The 16,193-nt window shown below is 42.7% G+C and overlaps 1 protein-coding gene across 1 annotated transcript in view; it reads right to left on the reverse strand.

The window, feature by feature from the left end:
• Window positions 1-8,511: 8,511 nt before the first annotated feature.
• The window catches only part of RAB11FIP2 (RAB11 family interacting protein 2), a 72,796-nt gene continuing 65,114 nt past the window's right edge, over window positions 8,512-16,193 (reverse strand). The window contains exon 5 of the mRNA XM_077455451.1: window positions 8,512-15,746. Coding sequence (XP_077311577.1) covers window positions 15,519-15,746 — 228 coding nt within the window. The 3' untranslated portion in view covers window positions 8,512-15,518. The remainder of the gene's footprint in view (window positions 15,747-16,193) is intronic.

The raw sequence follows: 16,193 nt of genomic DNA on the forward strand, positions 1-16,193 counted from the left end.
CCTAGCGTTATTGTGGAGACCACCCATCTGTCCTGAAAATCCTCCTGCCAGACCTTTGAGAACTATAGCAGTCTTCGAGTGGGGAGTAAAAAGGCTTTAGTGTTCTGTCTTGTATGTTTCCTCCCTCAGGACTTCTTTTGTCCGTGGGGTTGACTCTGAGTTTTCCTCTTGAACCTGACGGTGGGGGCCATCGCGAGGCTGATGCCCCTTGGCACTGGAGGAAGAGACCATTTAAATGAGGGATGTTTACTCCTTTTCTTAACTGGCAAAAGGGTACTTTTCCCACTTGAAATCTTTTGGATATAATTGTCCAAATCATCCTTAAACCGCCTTACACCGCGGAAGGGAAAACCAGCCAGGAGCTTTTTGCATGGCGCTTCAGCTGACCAATTTTTCAACCATAAGATTCTACGCATATGCACCAAACCAAGCGTAAGGCAAGAGGTCTGAAGGATAGAATCTCTGATTGCGTCAATTGCAAAACACAAAGCCGCTGGCAGCTTGGCTAACTCCTGGGCCTGTTGTTCAGGGAAAAACCTTGAACACCTGTTTCAAGTGGTCTCTCGAGGACTGACACACTCCAATTGCAGCCACTGCAGGTTGAGCTTCTGAACATGCTAAGGAAAATATGTTTTTTAACAGGAATTCCAACTTTTTATCGATTGGATCCCAAAGCATTTGAGCATCAACAACAGGAAAAGTCAAACTTTTATTCACAGAGGATAAAGCAGCGTCAATTGATGGTATACCCCACATCTTTGTAAATGTTTCCTCCATAGGATAAAGTGTTGAAAACTTTTTAGGAGGGAAAAAATGCTTATCTGGGTGATCCCACTCTGAATATATAAGCTTTTCCAGCAATGAATGAACAGGAAAAACATGCACAGCTTGAGGAGGCTTCAGTGAACCCAAACAAGAAGTGGGCTTTTCAACCAACTCCGCTACGGGTAACTTAAATGTGGAGCGGACCATTTCAGTAAGAGAATGCACCAGCAAGTTCTCAGCCTGTGAAGCTGAAGAGGGTCCTTCCCCACTTCCGCCGAAGAGGAGTCATCAGTCTCTTCCTGGTTCCCTGGGGGGGATTCATCTTCCCTTTCCCAGAGTTCCTCTGTTTGAGGGTCCTGGGTGGGTGAAGTGGACCTAATGCATTTTCTTCCACTTTGTGAAGATGCGCTTAAGGCCGTTAATCTTTCCTCCAATCCACTTATGGCAGAGGAAAAACCTTCCGAGTGATATATATACAGGGGCTGAAATGCCAGAAGCAGTTGCAGCCCCTAACCCCGATGGCTCACTCTGACCAGCCTCCCTAGGTCTTTCAGGGGGAGATGGCGTTGCAGAGGGAGGGTCCTCAGAGCCTGAGCGAGATCCCTTTGAGCCCCTATTTTTCGTGGTATTTGTATCTCCCCCTTCTGCCCATAGTGCTAAGCACAATTGCAGAGGTACTACCAGAAATGCACCCACTGCTGAGCAAAATAGTCCAGTAACTGCCGCTGCTATCAAGGCTCAGTCTGATGCTAAGTAAACGTGCCTGGGAATGCCTGAGTCACTCACGTTTACATGCCATCCATCTGCTCTGTGTCCCTCCTTTAGCTGTATGCACCTGCAAAAAGTATACGTTTATATCTATGCATAGCCTGTTTTTGTATACATTGAACCACGCCGATGCCGCGGGGTCTAGTTCTATAAAAAGAGAAGTGTTGCAGGCAGAACCTCATTTCTTCCAACACGAGGCCTAGGTACCATTTAATTCGGCCTGGAGAAGACACTTTGAATGGATCCGGTTACATGGCCTGCCCCAGCAAAGATTTCTCCAGCGGAGCTCAGCACAGTACGCCTTTACTCGTGACCAACACCTAAGACACTGGCGAAAAAACTGAGGTACTCCCAGTAGTGGGAGTGGTTATATAGGGAGCTAAACTTCCTGTCTAGGGTGTGCCAGTGTCCATCACCTAGAGGCAGTGTTGGTCATCTTACTTTAAAAAAGTAATTAGTTAAGTTACAAATTACTTCTCCCAAAAAGTAATTGCGTTAGTAACTCGGTTTCTACATTGGAAAAGTAATTAGTTACTCAGTAAAGTAACTGTGATTTTTTTTAATATTCTATAGACTTTCTTTCACTACTGATCCACTCTTCACTTCATTTAAGTCATTCTCATCGTTATTTTTCACTTGTTTGCACACTATTGCGCATGTGCGCAACTTCCCATTCTTCTTTGGCTTGTGATTTTCACTTGTGGTCTCGTTCACTCCAGTTTCACGCACTTCATCTTTTTGTTATGACAAGCTCATACTATACCTATTATTATTTTTACCTTTTGCTCAGATTTGGATCGTCACACTTAGTAGCTCCCCCAAGTTGCCGTGGGGGACAAATTTTTAGGTGAGAGCGGTCTACGCTTGATGTCCGTGAAGCAGGGGTAAGCAGCCTTGCTCTCTCCCTATTTTTACTTTTAAAGCTCTTTTAAAATATGATGCTGGATGTTAACTTTTTATGTTCCTATGTGCCGATCATTACTTTACCTTCTTGATTTTATCACAGATAACCTCCTGATGAAGCGGCTTATGTCCGCGAAACTAGTCGAACACTATATCTGTGATCAACTGCTTCATTGTTAACACCTACTGGTGACATATTGTGTATAGCTATGATGTTTTATCTGTAAACGATGAATTGTTTATTGGCATCAATAAAATCCTTTGTAATTTTTATATATTCATTTGTTATATTATTTTTATTGTACTGGGATAGTCCAACTGCCCCCCTTTTTCATGGTAGCCTGGTTGGGGATCAGGCTCCCAATTTCCATATTCTATAGACGGGACTAGTGAAGGAAGGGAATGTCGCTGCCTCCACCGGCGAGATTGACACCCCCGTCACCTGGTATGGATGTAAAGGGGAACCCCTACACTGAAATAATGGTGTGGGAGTCCCCCCAGAGTCCATAGCAGACCCTTATCTGAGCACGCAGCTGGTTAGGAAAGGGGTGGGGACGAGCGAGCGCCCCCCACCTCTTCTGAACCATACCAGGCCGCGTGCCCTCAGCATGGGGGATTGCTTTGGGGAAGGGGGGCCCTGCAGCTCCCCCACCAAAAGCACCTTGTCCCCATGTTGATGAGGACAAGGGCCTCTTCCTGGCAACCCTGGCCATTGGTTGTCTGGGTCTGCGGGCGGGGGGGCTTATCAGAATCTGGGAGCCCCCATTAATAAGGGGGCCCCCAGATTCTGGCCCCCTACCCTATGTGAATGAGTATGGGGTATGATGTACCTCTACCCATTCACATGGGGAAAAAAGTGTTAATAAAAAAAACACAACACAGGTTTTTAAAGTACTTTATTAGACAGCTCCGGGGGTCTTCTTCCGACTTTGGGGGTCTTCTCGCCGGGCTCCTCCGCTATCTTCTGCTCTTTTACCACTAGCTCTTTTACTAGCGGCAGAGCCCAGCTTTCTCCTTCGTCGCCGCCCCCGCCTGGGGCTCTTCTTTCGACTTCGGGGGTCTTGTCCCGCTCTTGGCTTCTTCTGCCGGGCCTCCGCTATCTTCTTCCAGCTCTTTTACTAGCATTGGTCCAGTCAACAGGCGGCGGGGCTCGTGAGGTGTCAATCTCGCCGATGGAGGGGCCGACATTCACTTCCTCCGCTAGTCCCGTCTACCTGGAGTCACGTTCAAAAATTAAGCTGGTCAGCTGACTTTATTTTTCAGGATGTAATTGCGGTAACGCCGCCCAAGTAATGGGAACGACGATACCATAAGGGGAAGAGTAATAAGTTAGATTACTCATTACCCTCTAAAGTAACTGCGTTAAGTAACTCCGTTTATTTTAACTGATGCAGCATACACACAGTTTAGAGCAGCACAGACTGAACTATATAAACAGCACAGAGCACACATGCAGTAAATCAGCACAGGACATGCAATGCAAAGAGCACATGCTGCATACACACCACAGAACATGCACAGAGCCAATCAAGATCAGAAAATGCACAGAGCACACATAACATCTACAGTACAGAGGAAATTAAACTAAAAAAAAAAAAGGTGAACAGCATACACAGCATAACCATCAAAAAGCATACACAGCACTAACAGAATAGCATAAACAGCACAGAGTGAACACAGCATAGAGCACTCAAAGTACTAACCCACAGCATAAAAAGTGCAAAGCACACAGAGCAAACATGGCATAAACAGTGCAGGCTATAAACAGCACTAACTAAACAGCACTGAGCACACAATACTTGCATACAATTAGATGATGGAAGTCAGCAAAGTGATTGTAAAGCTTTGATTTTTTTTTAAATAAAATAATAAAGTCATTCTTACCTGCTCTGTGCAATGGTTTTGCACAGAGCAGCCCCAATCCAGTCCCAATCCCCCTGTTGGGGTTCCTGGCTCCTCCTCTTTGGCAAATGCCCCTCATAGAAAACAGCTTTCTATGGGGACACTTGTGAACGCTTGCTCCTAAGCCACCCCTCCTACATCTTTTTATACAGACAGCGTGGCTCGACCCCAGCACAGAATTTGATTGACAGCAGCGGGAGCCAGTGGCTCCCGCTGCTATCATTCTGCCCTGTGAAAAGGGACAGAGCCGCTGCTCTAATGCACAGCGCTGGATCGTGATCGGGCTCAGGTAAGTGTAAGGGATGGTTGAGAGGATCCTGTAATACAGAAGATTTTTTACCTTCATGCATTGAATGCACAAAGATATTTTTATTATTAGAGAATATAGAGGATTTATATCGTGCTAACAGTTTCGCTTTACAATATAAAAAAACTTTAGACTTTAAAACCACATTAATCCTTATGCTGTTAGCATTAGTAAAAAGATAAAAAGATATATTATATTTACTTGTTTGAAACTTCTTCTTTTTTTTTACATTTCCTCAGTTGCTTCCTGATTTCTGGACCATGCCAAAATTATGTTCTACGTCCCAGAAGTCTTCTGGGGCATTTTTATTTTATCTGGAGGAGCTAAGGGCAGATGGATTCCAGTAAGTAAATGCTACATGAATCATTTGCCGTTTTTAAGATTACTGCAGCTTGAAATGCTAGGGCAGTGGTTCTCAACTCCTGTCCTTAGCACCAACAGGCCAGGTTTTATGTATTACCTTGAGGAGATGCAGACTAGAATACTGCAATCACTGAGCAGCAAATGATATCACCTGTGATGTATTTCAGTTATCTTGCAGAGATCTGGCCTGTTAGTGGGTCATGAGGACAGGAGTTGAAAACCACTGATCTAGAAGGATGTTTTTCAAAGTGATTTCTCAACAAAAGAAAGCATGGAGACATGGATGGATGGATGAATTTGCCTTGAATATTAAAAATGAATATAGCATTTTCAGCCTGTGGTGCTCACATATAGTTCAGTTCCACTTTACAACAGTATTAAACCCCAAAACAAACAGTTATTATAGTGCAGCTTATCAATTCTTAATGGCTGCCTTTTCTCGTTTAGGCTTTTCTTTCTTTAATTTTTATCTGGTGATCCAGCCAGCAAATCTGTCTTTCAAAAGCAGAATGTTCCAGTTTACATGGATGAGACAAACCAATTTTACGCTGGCAGGGGTGGTTAAAATGATTTGCTTTTATTCATATATGTAAAACCTTTATCCCAAAAAGAAAAAAAAAACTGTTTGCTGTAACTGATTATAAAGGATGAGCTAAAGTTTGGATTCAATTTGTTAGTGTATTTAAATCTGCTAATAAGTTTAACAATGCTACTGTCTGCTGTGCCTCCTGTACTCATTCCTCCAGAGTTGTGTCTCACTAATACTGGAGGTGTGTTACTGGCCAGATCATCAGGTGAAAACAGAGGGAAACAGGGGGAATAAAGCCAAGAAATACAAAACTAATGTGACCAACACATCCTAATGATTGGTAGGGGACAATATATTAAATTTTTGGTTTGGGGTTTAATACCACTTTAATGCACATATCAGCAGAGGCAGAACATGCAGCTCAATTGGCCAACATAACATGCAGAGCATAAGTACTACAGTAAATAGCACTTCCTATTTGTCAGACAAACAATAGAGTGCAATGGTCATGTGATTGATGCTCATAAAACAGAGCTCACTGGCATGACATGTTTTCTTCATCTGGAAGCGTCCATAAGGGAATCCTTCTGACTGCACTGCAGAGTTAACCTTATGGCCCGTACACACGATCCGAATATTGTATGAAAACGGCCGTCCGAGAAAGGATCGTACGATTTTTGGATTGTGTGTACACAACTTTCGACAGCCGATCACGCAGTAAATACAAAATGCAGTTTTTAAATGATGGTTTTATTTATTAAGGCAAAAAAGCTGTCCAAACCTGCCTGGCTTTATGTGAAAAAGTAATTGCCCCCTAAACCTAATAACTGGTTGTGCCACCCTTGGCGGCAAAAACTGCAATCAAGCATTTGCGATAACTGGCAATGAGTCTTTCACATTGCTGTGGTACAATTTTGGCCCACTCTTCTGTGCAAATTGTTATAATGGAGGGTTTTTGCATAACCCAAGTGCACTTGAGCTTGAGGTCACGAACTGATGCCCGGACATTCTCCTTTAGGTTTTTCTGGTAGATCACAGAATTCATGGTTCCATCATTTATGTTAAGTCGCCCAGGTCCTGAAGCTGCAAAGCAGCCCCAGACCATCACGCTACCATCACCATGTCTGAATGTTGGTATGATGTTCTTGTTATGAAATGCTGTATTCGTTTTATGCCAGATGGAACGGGACGCACGCCTTCCAAAAAGTAAAATTTTTATCTCAGTCCACAGAATATTTGCCTAAAAGTCTTGGGGATAATCAAGATGTTTTTTGGTAAATGTGAGATGAGCCTTTGTGTTCTTTTTGGTCAGCAGTGGCTTTGGCCTTGGAACTCTACCATGGATGCCATTTTTGCCCAGTCTCTTTCTTAAGTGGGGTACACACTATAAGAAAATCGGGAGGATGTCCGTCCTATTTTTCTCTATGTTTCACAGCAAATCAGAACCAATGAAAGAAAATCCGTCTGAAAATTCTTACGAATATTCTCATACGACAAAGGCTTTTTTTGTTGTTTACTGTTTCTGACCATGCACAGTCTTTCTTTTCAGATTTTTCTTCGTACGAAAACGGTACACATTAAATGAAAATTGTTCGTTCTGTTCCTGTATGAAAAAAATGTTGGTCTTTGTACCTTTGGGAATTTTCGTATGAAAATTTGGAATCGGCTATCGAAAGGTGAGTACACACTATACGAAAATCCTTTGGATGAAAATGTTCGCACAATTTTCTTATAGTGTATACAAGCTTTTATTGTTGAATCATGAACACTAATCTTACCTGAGGCAAGTGAGGCCTGCAGTTCTTTAGATGTTCTGGGTTCTTTTATGACCTCCTGAATGAGTCGTCGTCATGCTCTTGGAGTAATTTTTGTAGGCCACCACTCCATGGAAGATTCCCCACTGTTCCACGTTATCTCCAGTTGTGGATAATGGCTCTCCCCATGGTTCACTAGAGTTTCATAGCCTTAGAAATTGCTTTGAAACCCTTCGTAGACTGATACATGTTTGTTTCTAATCTGTTAATCTGTTGTGGTTAATCACAGTTCATTCATGATTCAGAGGGAAATTACTTTTTTACATAGGACCAGGCAGGTTTGAACAGCTTTTTTCCCTTAATGAGTGATTCCACCTACAAAAAAAATATTAAAAGCCAGCAGCTATAAATACTACAGCTGCTGACTTTTAATAAATGGACACTCACCTGTCCCAGGATCCAGCGATGTCGGCAGCCGAGACCGATCGATCGCTCGGCTCTCGGCTGCTGCCGCCGCCATTCCAGGTGAGGGAATCAGGAAGTGAAGCGTTGTGGCTTCACTTCCCGGTTCCCTACTGCGCATGCGCAAGTCGCGTAGCGCAATAGGAATGGTCCGCGCTGTCTCTGGGACCCGTGTGTGTCCCAGCAGACAGCGCGGCGGGACAGGAAACAGCATAGACTCCCGTGGGAGTCTATGCCCGGAAGTGGGTGCAAATACCTGTCTTAGACAGGTGAAAGGTGCCAACTGTGACACCGGAGGGGGGGAGGGTTCAGATGAGCGGAAGTTCCACTTTAGGGTGGAACCCTGCTTTAATAAATGAAATAATAATTTAAAAACTGCAACTTGGATTTACTTGGGTTATCTTTGTGTAATATTAAAATGTGTTTGATGATCTGAATCACTTAAGTGTGAGAAATATGCAAAAAAATAAAAAATTAGGAAGGGGGCAAATACTTTTTCACAGCACTGTATATGAGTCTTAAAGTTCTTAACAATATTGCAATATTTTGTCCTTGTAGATACATTAGGTTACATAATTACATTATAACAATATGCAGAGCTAGAGAAAAATACCTTCATGTTGTGCACAGGAATACAGTGAATATGGGGAGTGATGATGTAACATAACAGCTGCCATACTACCCCCCGCCATGTTTCTGAATCTTTCCTTACTGAAACATTGTTTTTATTATAAAAAAAAGACACTTTGTACACCACATAGCGAATGACACTTACATTTTAATAAACCACAACACTTCGAATGAGCCATTTCAGGAACAATCCTACTTTGCTGGTTACAGTTCCTTCTCTTCTTCAGCCATTTTCAGATAATCATTTTCTTAGCTAGTATGGCCATTAGTCTCCTGTGACTGGATCCATTCTGTGTGTAGGTGGGGTCCAGTCTTAAGCCCTGGTTCACACCAGTGCGGATTGAGTTTGCAAAACTTCAGCGCCGATTTCAAAGCTGCAGATCAGATTTGCACCTCCGATTTCATTGCGGCTTGTGACTTAGTTTAATAGAAGTCTATGCAAGTCGCAATGAAATCACAAAAAAATGGGCAGGAACCTTTTTCAAAGTCGCTGCATTATGAGTCGCAGCGATTTGAACGGTTCTATTGTCGGCAATGGGGTGAAACTTGTCATGCGATTTGAATCTGTCAAAACGCATGACAAATTGCACCGGTGTGAACAAAGGGTTAAAGCGAAGAAGCTGAACTGATAAGACTTGCTCTCTGTAGGATAGAGGCATATCACGCTGTTCCTGCACATGGTAGGGCACATTTATAAACATTCACTGGCACACTTGCAAACTTCATTTTTGCTGGCTGCACATTCGTTGGCAACTGCCGCACATTCCCTGCTGACTTTTACCACATTTATAATGCAAGGAGTCTGGATGAATGCGGCAGACAGTGAATGGCCACCAAAAATTGACGGTACAGTAACTGCTTTTAATCAGCTGTCATGTGACTGGCAATATGGCGCTGCATCTCTGCATTGTAATAACACTATGTTTCATTAAAACAATTTAACAATTTTCCATCACAGCCTGGCAAATGTGCAGGGAATGTAACATTCATCCTCAATCTAATCAGGGCAAAGGTTACATGTGCTTCCATGCCTCTGGAGCACATTGGCACTTTATAAATAATGGAAGATTAACACTGAGGTATTGGCTTCTTAATGAGAAACTTATACCGCTTGTTTAATCAAAACAGAGCTAACAACTAAATTAAGCCAACCAGAATTCACACTACTCACACACTAATCCATGATGTATTCTGATTAGTTGCTATTTACTGTCTGTGATTAAGGCTGAAAGTAACAAAGACAACCACTTAAGTTCCAGTCGCCGCCGTTCTCCTTCCCAGCACCTGTCTAGAATGGTGGCTGTAGAGATGGTGCTTAACTTATTATCCTCTCAGTTTATAGAGGAAGGAGCAGTTCGATAGTGCTAGAGAGTTAAGTATGAAGTGGTTGGAGGGGGTGTTTTTAATTAAATAATGTTGCTTGAATGGGCAAAGTGAAACGATAACCACTAACTGTAAGGACCTCCTCCTGCCAATACAATCATCTTTGCATCATACATAGTCTGGTCTCCTGTACAATCGTGGCAAAAATGAATGTGCTCAACATTAATACTGACTTTGGGTATATCTATACATATTCATCAAATTGCCTCTTAGCCATTGTACACACGGTCAGACATTACGACGGAAAATGTCCGATCGGACCGCGTTGTCGGATAATCCGACTGTGTGTGGGCCCCATCCGACTGTTTCCGTCGGAATATCCGACGGACAAAGTTTTAGAGCTGGGCTATAAAACTTTCTGACAACATGATCGGACTTTGTCCAAATGTGTGTAGAGAATTCCGATCGGACAAAGTGCCACACATGCTCAGATCAAATTCCTAGACCAAAGTTATTGGCTACTAGCCTGAACTTAGTCCTGTCATAATGAAATAACGTCATCACGTTACGTACGATTGGATTTTCTGACAACTTTGTCCGACCGTGTGTATGCAACACAAGTTTCGGACAAAATCCGACAAATTTTGTTGTCGGAATGTCCGACCGTGTGTACAAGGGCTAAGACATCTTCCTTCTAAACTGAACCTACCAAATTTGTAAGATCTTTCAAATGAGATTTTCTGTCACTTTTTTTTTTTTAACTGTCCACCTTTGACATTTCTCCAAAACTATTATGTGCCCACATTGTGCCCCATGTTTAAGACCTGGCCTCTGAACTGATTTATAGATGGCCAGCATTGTACTCAACCATAAAAGTGATTTATACATGGGCAGTATTATATCTAGGCTTCATAAGTGATTGGTACATGGGCTATATACTGGGGTTTATTTACTAAAGGCAAATCCATTTTGCACTGCAAGTGCACTTGGAAGTGTAGTAGCTGTAGATCTGAGGGGGACATGCAAAGAAAATAAAAAAAACAGCATTTTTCCTTGCACATGATTGGATGATAAAATCAGCAGAGCTCCCCCTCATTTCAGATATTCCCCTCAGTTCTACAGTGACTGCACTTCCAAGTGCACTTGAAGTGCAAAGTCGATTTTCCTTTAGTAAATTAACCCCACTGTGTTTCTATACATCCAAAAATGTACTGCCTAGCGCAGCTGCCATTTGGCATTGAGTAGAGCTGCTCAGTGTTGTGCGAACCAGTATTCCCACATCCTTCAGCAGCTCTGTTTTCCCAACTCTATTTTATGTAATGACCAGGGCCAATGCTATTACCATGGCACAGGTAGGAAATCTTACATTTATCAAATTTTACATGTTGACGGCCATTTAACTGTGTTCTGGATAATGCAGCCAAATCCTTTCGGATGAGATTATTCTGTATAATGACACATTCTGATAAGTTTATAACTTCTCTCAAATTTTGCGCCATCAGTATAAATTACCAAATCAAATTCTGTGTCATCCATAGGATGACCAAGTGCTCATTTACACTTGCTTCAAAATGTGGCATTTGACACACTTTTTTAGTGCACTCTGAATGCCACCTCTTACTAAATGGTAAGCTTACCGTCATGTTCACACTGTTGTGTTTTGCTTCAAAAATGATACCCAATGTCACTTTCTTGGTGCTTCAAAGCATCTCCAAAGCCTCCATAGAAGTCTATGACAATGCGTGCTAACAACACCTGCAGCATTAAAGAGACTTTTATTCAGAGTTAACTTTGCTTTGTTTTGGAGATATTGGAGCTGTCAGATATCCCAGGATGCATTGGGAAACCAACAAGTGTACCAGAAAGACATCATCAGTAGTCACTTCCGAATGTCTGCTTAAGACATCACATCTGGTGTGCTGCATGGGCTGGCAAGAAAGCCGGGTCTGGACCAGAGTGGAGCAACTAGCAGATGGCACACGTGGTGCACAACATGGGAACGCTATAGCGGAAGGTGAGAGGGGACTTGAGAGATAGGACCGAGTTGCTTCAAAATCATACAATAATACTTAATTGATCGAAGCAAACTACAACGTTTTGCTAGGATGGTACATAATACTGGTGAGAGTGGTGGCATGTGTCCAAGGCACTTCCCCCTTATGTTTTAGGGGATGTGGCATGGAAGGCACAGTATACCCCATATGGTGGACGTGCCCTAAAGTCAGGCGATTTTGGATTTGCATTTACAATTTTATTTTTTCACTAACCCAGGTGAACAGGACCACCATAAGGGGGGAATAGCCGATACAACTGTAAAGTGCCCCAGGGCCCGAGGGGCCTTCACAGGCCAGGAGAAGGCAGGACGGGTGAAGGGGAGCCGTGTTGTGCACTATAGAAATGATCTCGCAGCTTCTGTTGCTCTTTGCTCTTTTCATTGAGCTCAGACATTGAGCTCTTTACTGCCACCTCTGGCTACTATGTGCATGTGCACCCCTCGTGTGTGCTGCCTGTACTGTGCTCCTCTGTGTCAGCAACATGTCAGCTTTGTGAAAACAAGCTGGGACTAGGTAGGAAAACTTCCTTTACAAGTATGGGCTGTGAAGGAAAGGGAGGGGCTGTTTGTGTACAGGAGAGGCCAGAGGCTTGTGTTTACAGATTTGTCTATGTGTGGGGCTGACATATATATATATATATATATATATATATATATGTGTTGGGAGGCTAACATATATACAGGTGTGAGGGGGGCTGACATATATACAGGATTGAGGGGGACTGACATATGCACAGGATTGAGGAGGGGCTGAGTGCATACAGGTGAGGTGGCCAGTGTGTAGATTGGGGGGGGGGGGGGTGGCCTGTTGGCAAGCCCTGGGGAATGTTGTTGATCAGGCTCAGGGGGGGCAGGCCTAAAGCTGTGTAAGGAGCCCAGAAATTTCTGATGGCTGCCCTGCAGGTGAATTTGAGTAAATCACCACAGCAGGCGCTACTAGGGTGCCCAGTGGAGGGAGTGCTGGGACACATAAGGAAACTTATATCATTCATCTTTACAGCATCCAGCTAGATCTTGGAAGGCGCATATGATCCCCTTCGATTTGGTAAGAACTAGGTTGTCGGGGATTGTGACTAATGAACGCCTTTCAGCGATATTACTTGATAAGCAGCCCATCTTTGATAGAGTCTGGGATCCTTGGATTAAATATCTGTCCGGAGGCTTATGAGTCATCTCTACCGTTATGCCTGGAATGACAGGGGTGCACATCTCCCTTTATCTTTCCCTCCTTTCTTCTTTCCCCTTCCTTCATTTTGAGGGCTTTTCTTTCCTTTCCATGCATCCTTTTTGAATGACCAGTGAGCTAAATGGTATATTGATGTACGTGAAATATTGTGGGGATTCTATCAGACTGAATTTACAACATAGACTCATGGCTTAGCCTCCTCTCCCCCAATCATTTTACATCATATGCTGATATGGACATTGGCCACATGGTTATGGATCCCTCCTCTTCATCCTCATGGAGTCTAAAGGAGTGACAGGGACCCAAGAATGTGCCAACTTTTTTGTTACAGGTTTTTCTTGTAGTTTATTATGTTATAGTATATAGAGATACGAAAAATAACAAGTACATTTATTGAAATATATCCAGTGGCGGATGTATAGGGGTCGCAGGAGTCGCGTTGGCGACCAGGCCCAATGCTTGTGGGCCCCGTTAGGTGGAGCGGAAAGGGCGGCTGAGACCGAGCTCTCCAATCCTCAGTTGAAATGTAAATCGGAACTGCGGGGAGCTCGTCACACTGATTACACCTAAAGTGAAAGCAGTGTGTCCTGTGCTCTTTGTCTCCCCCTACAGTGCAGTACCCGGCAGGAAGAGCTAAGGTAAAGGACTGAGGATTTTTAAAAGGCGGTATGTATGTGTGTTTGTATGTGTGTGTGTGCATTTATATATGTGTGTGTATATATACAATATATGTGTGCCTACATGTGTGTTTACATGTATGTATGCACATTTTATGTATGTACTTTTAATCCTGATCCCTATATGTGTGCAATCAGAACTTATTTTTTTTTCCGCTTGTTCATAGTACCAGCAGGAAAATGCTGTTCCTCTGAAAAGCGATCCATGCTCAGATTGTTTTCCAGAGGCATTTGACAGCCGGTAAAGAGGCAAAGGGGGGGGGGGGGATCAGTTTCTTTATATGCAGCTACCCACTTGCAACCTGGCCCTGGCGTTCTGCCACCAGGCTCATAGAAAAGGGCCCTGTCCGGGGGTCAGGGGGCCCTTCATGGTTCTAGTTATGCTACTGAATATATCATTCTGCCCATAACTCTAATACCTTGAGACATCACCTTGTATACAGAAATACCTGTAAACAATCTAAAAATTATTGAAAAAGAAAAGAAATAGAAAATCAATACACACAGGGCATTTGCCAAGCTTCATTAAAGCTTCAAAAAGCCTCACAGAAGCATCAAAAAGCCAGTAGGCACTTTAATGTGTGTTAAAGTTGAAGCAAGTGTAAATGAGCCCCAAACATGAATGTTGAAGCATTAGGCACTTTGATGTATATTAAAGTTGAAGCAAGTGTAAAGGAGCTCTAATAGATACCAAAATGGACCCAACACTGGGATCGTGACTGTTTAGCCCATTTATGTTTAAAAGACAAGCTCATATAAAACCCTAGGTATTTATATGGAGCTTTTTTTGTAAAGGATTTGCACAAAATTTTGGAGTGTGTCTGTGGGAATCTATATCAGTTTGTAGGGACTGGCACAGATGAGAAGACCTGACTCCCAATTGGCGTTCCAAATCAACGCAAATTTGTTAAGTATGGTCGATGTCAGGGCTCTGTGTAGGCATTAATTCTCACTAAATTGGTCAGACTACAGTAGGTCTTTATGGAGATTACTTTGAGCATTGTCATGCTGGAACAGAAAAGGGTCTTTCCGAAACTGTTACCATAAGGTTGGAAACACACAATTGTCTAAAATGTCTTTGTATGCTGTAGTTTTAACCATAACCTACACTGAAAACGCCTAAACTCAATCATTTGAAGGAGGGTCCATATAGTGTAATTATACAGTTGTCTGAGATGTATTTCCTGTGAGTTGTTACTTTTACAATTTACCAGGCTGATATTACATACATATTTCACCACATTCTTTTAATTTGTCAATTATAACACTAAAAAGTGAACCTAAAAACTGCAGCATTGCTTAGTCGGTGTGACATTGGTACCATTATACAATCATTATTCCAGGTTTACCCACAGTATATAAATATAATACTATCAGAGGAAGGCTCATGGAGAGCTGGCTAGGTAGGTGAGCCGTGAATCTGGAAGAGTGGATACATAAGGGTGGATATTGCACAAAGTGATTTTTACTGTGGAAGTTAACATTTCCACCCGTCAGAGATTTTTTTTCTTCATTATTGTCTTATAAATAGCAAAGTCAAGAAACAAACCCCCCCTCCTCCAATCCCTATTTATAGAGGCCCCAATTACACATTAATACATCTAGGGCCAATACAGCAGATAGCACCATGGAACAGAAGATGTGCTCATAAATCTAGTGACCCCCCTGGACCCTCATGGGGTGATAATGCAGCAATTAGAACCTTCATTTAACCCATATTTACACTTATTTCACCAGCGGGCTCAGGTGGAGGATTGTACTTTTCATGGCTGTATTTGATGCCTCTTTAGGATCTTTTCGAGAAACTTGGGCAGTGAGAACTCTGGGTGTTGTGAGGATCACAGGGAAGACATAGCAGCCACATTCATCTCTCAGGATATTCATACTGGTGACTGGCTAACTCTGGTTGAATTTACCAGCTTTCCTGGAAGGCACATAGGGCACCCGCAGAATGCTGGGCGTCTCTTCCATCACCCGCACCAGCAAGTTGTCAATGTAGTCCTCCAGCTCCCGAATATGACCGTCCTTCTTCTTCATAAGTTCCTTGTGCTTGAGCAGCTCCCGCTCCACCTCTGAACGTGTCAGATGACTGTACATACCAGATCCCTCTAATGGATTCTGATCCTGGGGGAAATATGGTAATTATGTAATATGGGACATACACAGGGTTTAAGACCAGTCTGGTTATTTACTTCAATCAGAGTATGGGTATAGCCATCAGTTAACTGTACATGAAGTCTTGCATATAAGAACTGGAGGAAAGAATTAGATCCAATCAGGTAAAAAAAAGTATTACATATACAGTAGGTGTAATATAGAAAGCGTAAACATTTGAGTGACATAGTCACTTTTCCTACAGTATCTGTAACTGTCACATCACTTGTAAAATCTAGGTGGATGATAGGAGCTGGCGGGGTATCTATAGTAACATTATATGAATTGTATTTATCAATTCTTATTGTGTAAAATGGTTTGTATCAAAAAATGCAAGGAAAAATGTAAGACATGAAGGGGGGATTTACTAAAACTGCAGCACACAGAATCTGGTGCAGCTGTGCATACAAACCAATC

This window comes from Lithobates pipiens, unplaced genomic scaffold, assembly GCF_037356315.1.
Source record: "Lithobates pipiens isolate NorthernLeopardFrog02 unplaced genomic scaffold, aLitPip1_a1.2 Scaffold_25, whole genome shotgun sequence".
Lineage (NCBI taxonomy): Eukaryota > Metazoa > Chordata > Amphibia > Anura > Ranidae > Lithobates > Lithobates pipiens.